Source organism: Schistocerca americana, chromosome 4 (assembly GCF_021461395.2).
Source record: "Schistocerca americana isolate TAMUIC-IGC-003095 chromosome 4, iqSchAmer2.1, whole genome shotgun sequence".
In the NCBI taxonomy this organism is placed as follows: domain Eukaryota; kingdom Metazoa; phylum Arthropoda; class Insecta; order Orthoptera; family Acrididae; genus Schistocerca; species Schistocerca americana.
Window position 1 is genome coordinate 749,388,908 of NC_060122.1, and position 17,311 is coordinate 749,406,218.

General features: G+C 39.4%; 1 protein-coding gene across 1 annotated transcript; it reads left to right on the plus strand.

Annotated features, from left to right (window-relative positions):
• Positions 1-5,672: 5,672 nt before the first annotated feature.
• LOC124613775 (KIN17-like protein) lies at positions 5,673-16,317 on the plus strand. Its single transcript, XM_047142491.1, has 2 exons — positions 5,673-6,134; positions 16,126-16,317. The coding sequence occupies exons 1-2, from the start codon at positions 5,673-5,675 to the stop codon at positions 16,315-16,317; spliced, it is 654 nt and encodes a 217-aa protein (XP_046998447.1).
• The last annotated feature ends 994 nt before the right edge of the window (positions 16,318-17,311 follow it).

The following is a 17,311-nucleotide window of genomic DNA, read 5'->3' on the forward strand; positions in this document are numbered from 1 at the left end:
TCCTGGCTGTTTCTTGCATACATAAGGAAACGTAAGGAAATGTCTTTCCTGATGCAGCTATACTGCACTGTGCTGTGAAGGAATCGTGTTCAGATATTTGTTCTGCGCAAGGACGATTTTCACCTCCTTCTTCCGCATAGGGTCTGTGGCACGTCGATTGGTAACGCCACCAGGTTAGATCGGCATTAATTGGATAATGGATCTTAAAGTTAGAGACATTCTGTGAGGTGAAACTGGAAACAAAGAAAAGTTCACGGACAGCAATTGAACGCTTATCGACAGCGTGATGTTCGTGAACCTTAGCCACAACACTGCACTCGATTGGTGAGAAACGTTCTCCGATACGTGTACAGGAAGTACGCAAAAATATATAAACCATAGCATCTTTTCTCTCGGAAACTGTGGGCCGTTGCATGAAAAGCCGCTATTCATGTAGTCTGCACACTTCTCCGTACAACGTTACTAAGGTTCTTCAAAATCAGTGAAGAACAGATATGATGGTCCCCTCGTAACCCAATTCCTCATTACGATCTTCTAGAAGGTGAGCAGTGACGCGCAGCAGAAGCGTGATAGAACAGTATAGAATGAATCAATGTGGTAAGGAAGCTGAGCGGTGAACGCTTCAGAGGGTAATAGTATACTAAGATTACAAGATGGAAGGAAGAAAACAGAAAAAGGGAGCGATAAGGAAAATACGGATAGTCAACAACGTGACAGAGCTACCGTGTACCTGTCGGACAGGGGATGTGCAGAGGATGAAGCTACGTCAATTATAATGTATACATCTTAAATCTCCTCTTGAATATGGAGTGGCTTTGGGTTAGGTGCGGGTTGCGGGTTCTTTCTTCCACAGACGTATAGCTAAAAGAGAGAAGTAAGAAGATTTTGAGTAACTCAAAGGTACGACCACGATGCAGTGCGTATCCGATCTGGTATTCATTCTGGAATGATTTCACGTGTCTGACATGTGTGGAGAAACATTCAGGATGTCAATGATTAAGAAAGCGTAGAAGAAAACAGAACACTTGAGCGTCATGACGCTTGTTCTGTCGCACCCAGTCTGAGTGAATACGAGAAGGACTGAGACTATCAAACAACCAAATCTTACATATCTTACGCAAGCGTTCATCACTAGCTCGAATCGCCTGGAGTTCTCCCTACCTTGAACCGGGTTGAATCATATTACAAATGGTTCAAGTGGCTCTGAGCACTATGGGACTTAACATCTGAGGTCATCAGTCCCCTAGAACTTAGAACTACTTAAACCTAACAAACCTAAGGACATTACCCTCATCCTTGCCCGAGACAGGTCTTGAACCTAGGACCGTAGCGGTCGCACTGTTCCCGACTGAAGCTCCTAGAACCGCTCGGCCACACCGGGAGGCAATCATATTAGAGTAGTAAAGATTTGGCAGGACAGAAACTGAGACTACACGTTTTTTGATCAGAAATAGAAATTATATTCTAAATTATTTGACTGTATGTAGGCAGTAGGGAGACTTACTGCACAGTTTATTCTTCCATTTTAGAGCAATATTATGCCAAGACGTTTTAATGTTTTCTTGAACCGGTAACTGCGTACCATTGAGTAGTATTGGACGAACTGTTTATGAAAATGTCTGCTGGTGGTCTTTCGGTATAATGGTGACGAGTGGCTACTTAGAGTTTAGTTCAGGAGACAGCTTTTGTGTCTGAATAACGATCGTCGTACATACCTTACGTGGCGTGAAGGTGCAGTTGTATATCGTGGGCATAAACGAACCGCTTGCTGCAGAAAGGCAACATGTTCACATTTTCTACTTTTACAATAGAGAAGAAAAATGAATAATACCGGTTTTATAAAATTTTTATCCTGACGTGTGTTGCTGGTTTCTTGACCTAAGTATACCTGTCTTCAGAAGCCGGATTGATATTTTTCGTTGACATGTAAAAGTGAATTATAGCGTAAGAGGAAAGTGGGAGACGACTTTGGAGGTATTGGACATGCTCGTATTCTGTAGTATACTGCATTTTTCAAATTAAGTTTTTGGTTAAGTTATTTTTTCTAAAATAAAGTTGGAAATATAATCGTCTTTTTTTGTTATACCCACATTTTTGATACATATTTCTGAATAATATTTGACGTGTTATCTACAACTGCATCACGAGATGCCGTTGTTGTCGGCCACGGTGTGAACGAATTCCCAAACTAATTCTTGTCTTGATGGATATAGCCCAATTATTTCTTGTTGTCATCCATTTTGCTGCTATATATAGACAGTACAGATATGTAGATCTTCTATGGAGGGAGTTCCATGGGCCGTACAGTTTTTCTCAGTCTAAAGTGTCTATCGTCAGTGCAGCTATATTCATGCTGCATGTAACACTAAGCACATTTTCAGCCGAAAATCAGATAACGCGAACCATTTCCAGGTCTAGGAACGACTTTACCATATGAGTCATCGGTTAGGCAGGTTGTTGGTAAAAGAATCCACCTTCATATGAACAATGGAAAAATTGTTATAGTTTCTTAATGAGTTCAACAACGTCATCCACTGTATGGAATGAATATGTCCCACACTAGTTCCCTACCGACAGTAAACGGAAAATGGAAGGCGTTAGTAGGCCCGTGTTACAGTGCAAACAGGTTTCCTTTTTGCGGTTAACAATGTACTCATTAACCCAAAATTACAGTCGTGAAAAACGGAAATTTCCTCATTTGGAGCTTGTGGTCCTTCTGCAGTAAGTGATTCATATGTTACTTACAAGAGTGAAGCACAAATGAAATATTTACGTACATCGAGGGAATCAGTAGAACAATGACGGAAGCTCTTAGGACACCAGGAAGCACAAGTTTTCTATTCTTATTTCTCTGGCCCAGAGACAACTCACTGACATATGTTTCTTAGTCAGCTGTTGAATCACAAAATTTCACTGTATCAAATATTTAGCTGCTTCATTTAAGTAATTAGTATATCGAATAGATTAGTATCAAAATTCTTGCTGAAATCAAACAGTGTTAAAGCTGTCGCTTAAAGGCAATCAACAGTATTTTATTGTCGTCAGTCACTCTGATTATGCAGATGGTATGCCATGATGTCTTCATAAGCCCGACTGATATTTTTCGATGATGTTAAAAGTAGAGTCTTTGAGCAATATTCTGCTCGGCATAGACTCGAATGGTGAGTTTAGGTTAAAATTCTTGGGCACTGGTTGAGTTAATCTTTACTTCCATGCTGTATGACGTGCAGTACTAACACGAGAAGTATTGAAGATGTCTATGAGAACTGTAATAATATCAATGAAAACATTTTTAGCCACACCAATGCTTGCTCCGCTTCAGTTACGCTCACACTTCTTGCTTCGTCTTTTAACTTCATATTTTCGTTGCTCTCGACGAACTTTGAGGATTTATAGTCCTCTGAACTGAAGTCGAAGAACCCAACTGAACTCTCCAAAGAAAATCTGTCGAAATGTTGTTCAGTATTCGGTTGACGGTAGATGAAGCTGTTGCTAAAGTACTTAGTATCCAAATCTGATGGTCTGAAGCAAATTCGTTCATATTGTACATAAATAGATTTCTCTTTGCCGTAGAGAATCCACAGCTCCATCCGAGGATATTAATTACTTTCTTAGTAATATCTTCCACCATCTGTTCCATCTTTATCGGCGCCTTTCGCTAGATTCTCTCTTGATACGACAGAGCCCCACATATTTCGGAGTTTCATGGCCATAGCGGGTTGCTTGGAACGACATTTCTGCGTAGTCTAGTCTTGTGTGATGTAACGTGTAACATCCACGTGATAAATTATTGGCTACAGTGCGACGAGAGGAAATTATGCCTCTAGTAGTTATAAACATTGTCTATTCGACATATGAAAAAATAGTGAATTAATTATTTATATAATCTTCTATGATGTAATTGGACATATCGATGTGTATCACACAAAGACAATGATAACTGTAAATTCCTTTTATGATCTGCGTTTGTCTTCCTTTGTTTTTACCTTTTGGTTGGTTGGCTTTTGCAGGTTCAGCACGCAAGACGCATATCAAACTGAGGTCTGTTAAGAAATTGTAATTATTTGTTAATTATTACTAGAAAATAGAGTTCATTATTATTATAAACATGAGTGAATAATTATTTGTAACTGTAATTCCTCTCTCAGTAAGCGTTATCTGTGGTAATTGTTTCTTTCCGCTGCAAGGAGCGCAGCCATTGATGATAGCGATTTGTATCGCGTTTTTGTCTGTGTTTTCCTTAGAAACAAATCAAATGCTTGCTTGATGAAGTCTAAATAGTGCACAATACGAAAGTAGAATTTCTGTAAAGTTTAATAAGCAGTTAAAATACGTATTCGGTCTAACAATAGAAAGTCTCAATCAATTGTCTGCCGCCATCTTAACAATTGTCTCAACGGCAAATTCAAATTACGCAACTCTGCAGACAAAAATGCTGAACGTAATACAAATGTGTAAACATAAATGTGCACCGGTGGAACCGATCTCATTTGAATGAAAATGATTGGAATCAGATTGGTTCTTAAAAAACAGTGCTCCTAGCACGAACGTTATACAAACTTTTCTAGCTGGTGTACGGAGCCGAAATTAATTACGCACGAGTTGCAAACAATATTGTTTCAGGTAACATACGTCAGTGTTGTGCGCGGCTGATATTCAGTGGTTTTAATGATCATTGTGCTGAAGATAACTGCTTCCATCTTAATCAATAGTTGTATAGAATCTGTTGTATGAACTGTGATCTAATGACACTTACACAACTTACAGACAACACTTTAACTCGACGTTAACTTGGAGTTCTTTAGCAACTTGATCAAATCTTAAGCCGGGAGAAAAATTATTTACTAATTGCTCAATGTAATAAAATTAGATTATCATTTCCATTTACAAATTAGTTAAATACCAAACCACTGAATAACACAGCGAACGCCACACTGGCGCCCAACGTGGGGCCACCAATGTACGTTTATTCATTTTAATAATTAAAATTGTGATCTATTAAAGGTACGGAGCACCAAAACAAATCATTAATCACTTTATATTTACTTGTTTCATGAGCATTGACATCTTCCTACCAAATTGCTGTCGGATCTGTATCTGCGCTGATGCGAATCACAGGAGTAACTTCATATAAGCAGTGTAATTCACCACCCTCACACAGGTAGTGACAAATGTACATGTTCAAAATATATGCAGAAGCGCACAAAGAACAATAGCTGTATGTTCAACTTCATATGTACTTGTTTCATGAGCATTGGCATCTTCCTACCAAATTGCTGTCGGATCTGTATCCGCGCTGATGCGAGTCACAGGAGTAACTTCATATAAGCAGTGCAATTCACGACCCACACAAGTAGTGACAAAAGAACAATAGCTGAATGTGCTAACGTAAATTAAAATCAGTATCTGCAGCGATAAGTAGTAATAATTGAATATTCTGGCTGCGAGAATAATATTTTTGAGTGTTATTTGTGTATATGTGTTAGTTATAAGATTACGTTGTGTCAATTGGTGCTTGTCAGTGATTTATATATTTGTTGTGCTATATTGGTGATAGAATGGTTAAACAAAAGAAAAATAAACCGAATGAGCATACTGATGCAGAGATGATATCAGAGTCTCAGGTAGAACAATCTACCCATATTTCTGTCGAATTATTAGAAAATTTAATTATGAATGATAATTTAGAAACTGATGTCACGAGTGATATTAAAACCGAGGAGTTGCCAAAACCAACTGAGACTCCTGCATTCAACCGGTTAGTAATTAATGACAATATTTATTCTGGGCAAGGGGCAGAAGTTAGCAATGCTCAAGCTATGTCCATACAGGATATGCTAACAGCATTATTTGAAAAGTTTACTATTAAGGAGCTGGAGCGTGAAAAACAACACGAGCTTACCGAGCAGGAGCGTGAAAGACAACGTCAGCAGGAAAAGGAAAAACGTAGACAGGAAAAGCTTATAGAAAAACAGCAACAGGAGCTCAGCGACCAAGAAAAGGAAAAGAAATTTATGGAAAATATAAACAATATATTTCTGGAAAGGGATAAAGGAATTGTCCGTAGGATAAATCAAGTGTTGGTCGATCGTGATAATACTATTACTACCCATTTTAAACAGGAGATCGATGCAGTAAAAGCCACTATTGAACCGTTAAGAAACATTCCAGTTCAGGTCAATAGTCTTCAAACTGAAGTAGATAGACTATAGAACCAATTAAAAGCCTTGGCTACCGCTGTGGAAACAATGCAGGAGGACGTTCCCTCGGAAATCCGAAAGCAAGTCCGAACAGAGGTAGCCAGCGTCCTGAGCTCTGAAAATCAAAACTTTGAAAATCTGACAGTATGCAGTAATGACAACACTGGTAATGACAGGCAAAAGATCGCAGATAATCTGACGGCGAATTTTAATGCACCACAAGGAAGACCAAATTTTGGTAATCCACCGGTATTACCAGAGCAATATGTGACACCAAGGAAAAATAATAGTGGAATAGAATGTACTTAACCACACCAACTGCGAATGATAGCAATTCCATGCACTTAACTACTATGATGCATGAAGAAAGCCTAATTATGCACAGACAGTTTCAAATATTTAACGAAGAAAGCAAGAAAAACATACATCCAGTAGTTTTCATTCGAAACTTCAAAAGTGTTCTTCCAAAATCATGGTCGGAAGAACAGAAAATACAGTTTGTGGTTTCACATATTTCTGGTGACGCGTCGCTCTGGGCATTAAAAGCAGCAGAGACTTGCAAGACTTTCCACGACTTTGAGAAGGCGTTCCTTGATCAATTCTGGTTAGCGTCTACTCAAGAGCGACTCCGTAAAATTGTTTACAATGCAGAAATGTACAATCCGAAGTCAGGTTCCTTAATAAAGTACTTTCAAAAATATATTAACATGACCCGGTACTGGGATGAGCCAGTAACCACCAGAGACTTATTGCGAGTGTTAAAAGCTAGATTACCCATACATATCAGACAAAAATTATTTAATGTTACAGACACCGATCTGAAAGAATTTCTGTCTGTAATTGATTCTCTGGATCTAGTGCAAGAAGACGCCAGAAAAATTTCTGACGTGATCAGCAATAATAATAATCATAATAGAAAAAATTCATGGAATGGAAATAGGGGCGAATGTAGTCCAAAGAAAAATAAAACTAAGCTTATAGTAACGGAAAATACAATAATAATAACAGTAGTAGGAATCCCTACAACCAAAATTTTGGTTATCCTAATAATAATGATAGCAATTATCAAAACGCCGAAGAATACCAACAACCGAATGGTAATCAGAGGCCGCACCACAATGAAAACTCAAACAATAACAATAGCAACCGAAAGAGACGAAATGACAACAAGTAAGACAGTCCACATAAAGACAAGCCTAAAATATGCGGGGTTACAGTGAATATTGGCGACAGCCAGGGCCAAGTCGTTGGCAGCCGCAGCAAAATTCTATCAGTTCAGGTCAGCCAATAAATTATGTAGGCTATACCTATACCAACCAATCAATATCCGCCGTGGTGGGATCCAGGCAGGCCTCCTCCGACTGAAAACTGAAAACTCACAAAATGTTACAATAGTGGAGGTACCTTCGGAAACAAAACAAAACACTCAGAAGCCAACAAACTAATTTCCGGCCCTGTAGGCCTTCGCCAGGTAACCGAGGCCAACAATGAAGCAATTTTTTTTTTTTTTTTTTTTTTTTGGTCTACTGACTGGTTTGATGCGGCCCGCCACGAATTCCTTTCCTGTGCTAACCTCTTCATCTCAGAGTAGCACTTGCAACCTACATCCTCAATTATTTGCTTGGCGTATTCGAATCTCTGTCTTCCTCTACAGTTTTTGCCCTCTACAGCTCCCTCTAGTACCATGGAAGTCATTCCCTCATGTCTTAGCAGATGTCCTATCATCCTGTCCCTTCTCCTTATCAGTGTTTTCCACATATTCCTTTCCTCTCCGATTCTGCGTAGAACCTCCTCATTCCTTACCTTATCAGTCCACCTAATTTTCAACATTCGTCTATAGCACCACATATCAAATGCTTCGATTCTCTTCTGTTCCAGTTTTCCCACAGTCCATGTTTCACTACCATACAATGCTGTACTCCAGACGTACATCCTCAGAAATTGCTTCCTCAAATTAAGGCCGGTATTTGATATTAGTAGACTTCTCTTGGCCAGAAGTGCCTTTTTTGCCATAGCGAGTCTGCTTTTGATGTCCTCCTTGCTCCGTCCGTCATTGGTTATTTTACTGCCTAGGTAGCAGAATTCCCTAACTTCATTGACTTCGTGACCATCAATCCTGATGTTAAGTTTCTCGCTGTTCTCATTTCTGCTACTTCTCATTACCTTCGTCTTTCTCCGATTTACTCTCAAACCATACTGTTTACTCATTAGACTGTTCATTCCGTTCAGCAGATCATTTAATTCTTCTTCACTTTCACTCAGGATAGCAATGTCATCAGCGATTTGTATCATTGATATCCTTTCACCTTGTATTTTAATTGCACTACTGAACCTTCCTCTAATTTCCATCATTGCTTCCTCGATGTACAGATTGAAGAGTAGGGGCGAAGGGCTACAGCCTTATCTTACACCATTCTTAATACGAGCACTTCGTTCTTGATCGTCCACTCTTGTTAATCCCTCTTGGTTGTTGTACATATTGTATATGACCCGTCTCTTCCTATAGCTTACCCCTACGGTTTTCAGAATCTCGAACAGCTTGCACCATTTTATATCGTCGAACGCTTTTTCCAGGTCGACAAATCTTATGAAAGTGTCTTGATTTTTCTTTAGCCTTGCTTCCATTATTAGCCGTAACGTCAGAATTGCCACTCTCGTCCCTTTACTTTTCCTAAAGCCAAACTGATCGTCACCTAGCGCATTCTCAATTTTCTTTCCCATTCTTCTGTATATTATTCTTGTAAGCAGCTTCGATGCAAGAGCTGTTAAGCTGATTCTGCGATAATTCTCGCACTTGTCAGCTCCTGCCGTCTTAGGAATTGTGTGGATGATGCTTTTCCGAAAGTCAGATGGTATATCGCCAGACTCATATATTCTACACACCAACGTGAATAGTCGTTTTGTTGCCACTTCCCCCAATGATTTTGGTTCAAATGGTTCAAATGGCTCTGAGCACTATGGGACTCAACTGCTGAGGTCATTAGTCCCCTAGAACTTAGAACGAGTTAAACCTAACTAACCTAAGGACATCACAAACATCCATGCCCGAGGCAGGATTCGAACCTGCGACCGTAGCGGTCTTGCGGTTCCTGACTGCAGCGCCTTTAACCGCACGGCCACTTCGACCGGCCCCAATGATTTTAGAAATGCTGATGGAATGTTATCTATCCCTTCTGCCTAATTTGACCGCAAGTCCTCCAAAGCTCTTTTAAATTCCAATTCTAATACTGGATCCCCTATCTCTTCTAAATCGACTCCTGTTTCTTCTACTATAACGTCATACAAATCTTCACCCTCATAGAGGCTTTCAATGTATTCTTTCCACCAATCTGCTCTCTCCTCTACATTTAACAGTGGAACTCCCGTTGCACTCTTAATGTTACCACCGTTGCTTTTAATGTCACCAAAGGTTGTTTTGACTTTCCTTTATGCTGAGTCTGTCCTTCCGACAATCATATCTTTGTCGATGTCTTCACATTTTTCCTGCAGCCATTTCGTTTTAGCTTCCCTGCACTTCCTATTTATTTCATTCCTCAGCGACTTGTATTTCTGTATTCCTGATTTTCCCGGAACATGTTTGTACTTCCTCCTTTCATCAATCAACTGAAGTATTTCCTCTGTTACCCATGGTTTCTTCGCAGCTACCTTCTTTGTACGTATGTTTTCCTTCCCAACTTCTGTGATGGCCTTTTTTAGAGATGTCCATTCCTCTTCAACTGTACTGCCTACTGCACTATTCCTTATTGCTGAATCTATAGCGTTAGAGAACTTCAAACGTTTCTCGTCATTCCTTAGTACTTCCGTATCCCACTTGTTTGCGTATTGATTCTTCCTGACTAATGTCTTGAACTACAGCCTACTCTTCATCACTACCATATTGTGATCTGAGTCTATATCTGCTCCTGGGTACGCCTTACAATCCAGTATCTGATTTTGAAATCTCTGTCTGACCATGATGTAATCTAATTGAAATCTTCCCGTATCTCCCGGCCTTTTCCAAGTATACCTCCTCCTCTTGTGATTCTTGAAAAGGGTATTCGCTATTACTAGCTGAAACTTGTTACAGGACTCAATTAGTCTTTCTCCTCTTTCATTCCTTGTCCCAAGTCCATATTCTCCTGTAACCTTTTCTCCTACTCCTTCCCCTACAACTGCATTCCAGTCGCCCATGACTATTAGATTTTCGTCCCCCTTCACATACTGCATTACCCTTTCACTATCCTCATACACTTTCTCTATCTGTTCATATTCAGCTTGCGACGTCGGCATGTATACCTGAACTATCATTGTCGATGTTGGTCTGCTGTCGATTCTGATTAGAACCACCCGGTCACTGAACTGTTCACAGTAACACACCCTCTGTCCTACCTTCCTATTCATAACGAATTCTACACCTGTTATACCATTTTCTGCTGCTGTTGATATTACCCGATACTCATCTGACCAGAAATCCTTGTCTTCCTTCCACTTCACTTCACTGACCCCTACTATTTCTAGATTGAGGCTTTCAATTTCCCTTTTCAGATTTTCTAGTTTCCCTACCACGTTCAAGCTTCTGACATTCCACGCCGCTACTCGTACAACGTTATCCTTTCGTTCATTATTCAATCTTTTCTCATGGTAACCTCCCCCTTAGCAGTCCCCTCCCGGAGATCTGAATGGGGGACTATTCCGGAATCTTTTGCCAATGGAGAGATCATTATGACACTTCTTCAAATACATGCCACATGTCCTGTGGATACACGTTGCGTGTCTTTAATGCAGTGGTTTCCATTGCCTTCTGCATCCTCATGTCGTTGATCATTGCTGATTCTTCCGCCTTTAGGGGCAATTTCCCACCCCTAGGACAAGGGAGTGCCCTGAACCTCTATCCGCTCCTCTGCCCTCTTTGACAAGGCCGTTGGCAGAATGAGGCTGACTTCTTTTGCCGGAAGTCTTCGGCCGCCAATGCTGATTATTTATCAAAATGTAGGCAGTGGCGGGGATCGAACCCGGACCCGAAGACGATCTGATTATGAATCAAACACGGTACCCCTAGACCACAGGCTTACAATGAAGGCAATAGATCGACAGAACAAAAATAATAGACATGATACGGTATCAGGATGGCAACAGGATCGATGATGAGCTATATCAGGAACCTGCCATAAAGGGAAAATATCCGCGCAAGTGTCACCGGAGCTGTAAATGGTGTAACAACAACTATTCTGCTTGACATAGGTGCGAATGTATCAGTTATGAACACGCAGTTTTTCAAGAACTTATCGGAGATAAGGAGATTGCCGATTTTGCCGGTTGCAAATTGTAAGGTTATAGGGGCACTGGGAAAAAAGGCACAGAGTGTAAAATACCAGACACAGGTGGAAGTTTCCTTGGTAAATGATCGCTTATTATGCACGTTCCTACTAATGGGTAACTTGTTAGTACCGGTGCTTCTGGGTCTTGACTTCCTTCGGGAAAGAGAAGCTGTAATTGATCTCGCCCGTGGGACATGTGCACTTAAGTACCAACAGCGACCCATAACATTATTGCTGAATCGGGAGTTCGGTGCGAACCTTCTGCTGATGAGAAAAATGAATCTTTCTGTCAGCAAACAGAAGTTGTTAGTGTTGGATCATAAGCACCCACAGATGCTTCACAAAATCCGAAATAACGATGCACCCAGTAACGTGGGTGACATCGTCACAACAACAGAAGAGAAAGTACAGGAGGCTACTTGCGTTAATGCTTCGGAGGCTAGACAGTTAACAGAATTATTTTCCGCATACCTCGAAGTACGCACTGAACGCCCTGGAATCATAAAAGATTACCAGTATAATATGAAAGTATATCCGCACAAGACCTATTGCAGAGCATCTTACTCGGTCCCCTGGACTAAGAAAAACGAAGTGATGAAAGAAATTCGAAAAATGGTGGATTGGGGCATTATTGATACATCTAATTCGCCATATAGAAGTCCCCTATTAGCAATAACCAAAGCAGATAAAAGTATACGCTTAGTTCTCGACGCGCGAGACATCAATAAGATTATAGTGCCAGTGCGAACGAGACCTGTAAATTTAGACGAACAAATCCAGAAGTTTTTGGCAAGAAATAACTAACCTCACTCGATATGCGTTCTTCATTTTGGCAAATCCTCTTATCAGAAGAATCCAGGCAATACACCGCCTTTGTGTTTAGAGGTAGAAGCTATCAATTTCGTGTTCTTACCTTTGGATTAAATATTAGTGCCGGTGTGTTCATAGCAGCGTTGGATCACGTACTAGGACCCCAGCTATTAGATCGAGTCACAGCACATGTTGATGACCTATTGCTAGCAACAGATACCTGGGAAGAACACCCTGATTTAATACAAAATGTGCTAGACAAGTTTCTAGCAAGAGGAGTAACAGTAAATTTGAAAATAATCCATGTTTGCAAGGGAGGAAATAAAATTCCTTGGTCATGTAATATCGCCACAAGGTATAAAACCAGACCCTAGCAAAATGGAGGCAATTGCAAATTTTCCGTACCCACGCACGAAGAAACAACTTAAAAGTTTCATTGGCTTAACATCTTTCTTCAAAACATTTTTAATAGCTCAACAGCTTAACAGTGAAGCGTTATTGAGTTTACTAAAGAAAAACGCACATTGGTGCAGGACATCGAAATGCAAAGAAGACTTTGACAGTATCAAAGAGGCACTTATCAACGCACCAATTTTACATCAGCCGGATATGTCAAAGGATTTCTTTATTGCAGCAGATGCCTCAAATTATGGGATCGGAGCATGCCTGTTTCAAACAGAAAACATCAACAACAAGCTATAAGTCAAGAAGACTGGATTTTTAAGTAGGATCCTAACCAAATGTGAACGATCCTACACTGCGACCGAACTTGAGGCACTCGCCGTAGTATTTGCCTTTAAAAAAATTAGATACTATGTTTACGGGAAACATGTCAATGTTTTATGTGACCACCAAGCTGTGAGTGTCATGTTAACATGCAAATTACTGCACGGGCGCTTACCTCGATGGACTCTCGCCTTGCAAGAGTATGACTTTGAAATTAGACATGTCCGTGGACCAGATAATGTAATTGTTGACGCATTATCTAGGCTACCACGAGGATTACCAGCGTTTGCAGCTCTAGTAGAAAGTTCTACAGAATATAAAATTCATCTTATAAAGGACAAAGCTAATAGGCAAAAATGTTTAGCATTGTGGAAAAGGGTAAAACAATGTCAAGAAAACGATCCGATATGGAAAAACATCAGGGACGCATTGTGTCAGCAAGATGATAGTCCATTCCATCAATATTACCAGTTGGACAATGACGTTTTATTTTACAAATCTGACAATCTTAATAGTAGACAGCGAGTGTGCATTCCATCAGACCTGCTGGATGATTTAATTTGGTTAACGCATCGGGCATCGGGGCACTTCGGCATTATTAAGTGTACTATGAAGATAAGTCAGTATTGTATTACCCAAATTTAAAAAGAAGATTTCAAGAACTTATCAGAACCTGTAAAATATGCTAAAAGGTCAAACCGAGCAATATTTGCAGAGATATTGAACTACACCCCATTATTGCAAAATGTCCGCGGCAGATTGCAGCCATCGACATTGCAGGAACCCTATCAAGTGCCAGAGGAGGAGTGAAATACGTGCTTGCAGTGTATGATTTATTTTCAAAATACGTGAAAATGTACCCATTTAGGGCATCGACTGCCAGTAGTATTGCAAAAAGATTGACAAACGATTACCTCAAATCTGTCGGGTGCCCATCGATTGTCATAACAGATAATGTCACGTATTTTACTGGAGAGAGGTGGAAGAATCTTATGGATGAATATAACATCAAACATGTTCTAATTTCAAAGTTTTCACCGAGCCGTAACCCGGTTGAAAGAACTTTCAGGGAACTCAACCAGTTCATCCGAACGTACGCCCACAACAGGCACACTAAGTGGGTAGAATACCTGAATAGTTTCATGGAAACGCGTAATAATTTACCACATATGATAACTGGTTTCACGCCCAGTGAACTAATGAATGAACAGGAAAACGAAGTGGACGAATGGGTTAATCCAATACTGAAGATTGAAGAGGAGCAATTAACTTATCAGAAGAAAATAGATACAGCTCTGCAGAATATAAATCGCCAAGCAGAGCTCCGCAAGGCGAAGTTTGACAAAAAGCTTACTAAGACACAACAATATTGTATCGATGAGTTAGTATTGTTGAGGACGCAACCCAAGACATCGATAATCAAGGAAAAGAAGTAAAAAAATGGCAATTACTGTATGAAGGACCATATAAAATAGCTAATATCCCACCTGAGGGGTGCTATGTACTAGAGGATGTCAATACAGGAAAGAGGAAGGGACTGTATTGTCATAAAGACTTAAAAAAATATTTGCAATAGGAAAACCAATTTAATGTTGGAAAATACAAAGGACCAATCGGAAGTGCAAGTGCACTATCCCATAACTGTAAATATAATGTTTATGGTAAAATAATTAGCAGTAAGAACGTGGTAATATTATGTATGTATTAGTTTATAAGCTTTTATGTCAAGTATTACACTGTAACGTTCTTGAATTATTTGAACAAGATGTAGAGATTCTCCATAATAAATTTATTTTCACTCTAAAAGGGATAAATAACTTGATAAACACTTGGGTGTTATTGCATTAAATGTGAGGAATTTTACCTTTATATACGTAGGATGGAAATGATTTAAATGCTTAAATAACATATTTGTTTGTGTGTAAGAATGGATATAACAAAAATATTTTCATAAGATTAAGTCATGTAGTCCCACACACGTAGCGAGTGTTGGTGGTGTGTGAGCTGTGTGACTGAGGAAAAAAATAAATAAATAAATAAGTAAAAAATAAAATAAACTGCTTTCACCACTAGTTAAGCGAAATCTGAATGTGTACTGATTTACATTCACAGTTTCATTACAAAGTCATTTAAAATGCTCTTATGAGCAACATTCCTGTTAGATAAACCGAACATGGACATCTGTCCCAAAAGCATGGTAAATAACAACCGAAAAACAATTAAAAAATAAAAAATAGAAATATATAAGTATATGTGTCTGTAATAAAAATGGAAACGTACTGTTATCTGGACAGTTCAGTAATGATCTCATGGTCAAGATAATGTAGCAGATTCTGAAAGTTTTATATTGTCTCATGTTTATGTGACAGTGTTTAATTTAAAATTTTGTTATTCAGTCATGGTAATATGAACTTAGGTGCAAGTGTACTAGACCTCATGACTTGAAAAGTGTCATTTGCATATAGTTTTTTGTTAAGTACTGTGGAAAACTACTGACAGCAATCAGAACAGTGGAACGTGTTTCGGAGGAACTAGTGGACGCGTGAAGAACATTTACATTGTGAATAATGATGAACAGTGATAAAAACTGTGATCACGTAACCTTATGAACGCTCTTGGAGTGTCAAAGTTAGCAGCAACGCTATGAACGTTGAGTACTGTTGACTGTTTTAATAATTAACTTGAACTGATGACTTTTAATAGTTTGATATGAAGCGTCTCCGCGTGCCAAATTTAATGTGACAGACTGTACAGCCATCCACGCGGCAAAACAATAATGCAACGTTGGCTACGCAGCGCGTCGCGAAAATATTTACATTCCGCTTAAGTAAACGAAGCACACTACGGACACTTGTATGATTAACGGTGCAGTGTTCAAAATTTGCGTATTGTGATAAACTTACATGTGAATCACTACTTTGTGTTGAACAGTGTCAAAATACAGAACATACTCCAAATACAGTCTAATTCCATCCATGTGAATGCAAGTGAAATGGACACTAATAAACTTTTCCACAGGATGAGAATAGCAATTATCTTGTCACTGATGCTGATATTATGACATTTCATGTACCCGTCTTTAACTGAGGGAGGTGGGAAAGGAGAAACAAGACCTGGTGCAGCGCGACTTCCAGCCAGCAGCAGATCCGAACCACGATGCAGCCGACGGCAGCCGACGCCCCACCGACTCGGCCGAGGGCGGTCCAGCAGCAGCCACTACCTGTCTGCGGTCCAGCGGCTCGACACGGGGACGGTCTTACGACGTCAGCAGCAAATTGTTATGACATTCGATAAATGAGTGACTTTGGAAATTTTATGATACCCCACCATGAGAAAACATTCATTATCTCAGATGCTTACAACAGAGTCATAAATTTGCATTTTCCAGCATATTTTATTACACTCATGTCAAGCCTGACTGTTAAAAGTAGGTGTCTGTATTTTCTTGAAGCCCCTTGGACGGTTTTATTCCCGGTTTTCCGAGTCCAGTGAACCCAAATGGGGGGGGGTTAGTTAATCCGGGAAGTATCCGCAGCAATTTCCGAGTTAATACAGTCACTGAAGTCATTTAAACTACTCGATTAAACTATAATTGTGTCATGTCTAAAACAACATTGAAACTAAACATATGCATCTTGAGAGTAGCAAATCGACGTGGGTTACGTGGACTGATAAAAAAAATATACAATAGATAAACTAATTTTTTTTCTCAGCCCAAGGGGCATTGCAACATCCACGTGATAAATTTTTGGCTACAGTGCGACGAGAGGAAATTATGCCTGTAACAGCTATAAACAATTTCTATTCGACATACGAAAAAATAGTGAATTAATTATTTATATAATCTTCTATGATGTAATTGGACATATCGATGTGTATCACACAAAGACAATGATAATTGTAAATTCCTTTCACGATCTGCGTTTGTCTTCCTTTGTTTTTACCTTTTGGTCGGTTGGATTTTGTAGGTTCAGCACGCAATACGCATATCAAACTGAGGTCTGTTAAGAAATTGTAATTATTTGTTAATTATTACTAGAAAATAGAGTTCATTATTATTATAAACATGAGTGAATAATTATTTGTAACTGTAATTCCTCTCTCAGTAAGCGTTATCTGTGGTAATTGTTTCTTTCCGCTGCAAGGAGCGCAGCCATTGATGATAGCGATTTGTATCGCGTTTTTGTCTGTGTTTTCCTTAGAAACAAATCAAATGCTTGCTTGATGAAGTCTAAATAGTGCACAATACGAAAGTAGAATTTCTGTAAAGTTTAATAA

What these genes read in the sequence shown, in the direction of transcription:
- LOC124613775 (XM_047142491.1), top strand. Translation starts at nt 5,673, where the DNA reads ATGAATGATAATTTAGAAACTGATGTCACGAGTGATATTAAAACCGAG. An exon ending in TTAAACAGGAGATCGATGCA is followed by an intron (nt 6,135 to 16,125) that starts GTAAAAGCCACT and finishes TAACTGAGGGAG; the next exon opens with GTGGGAAAGGAGAAACAAGA.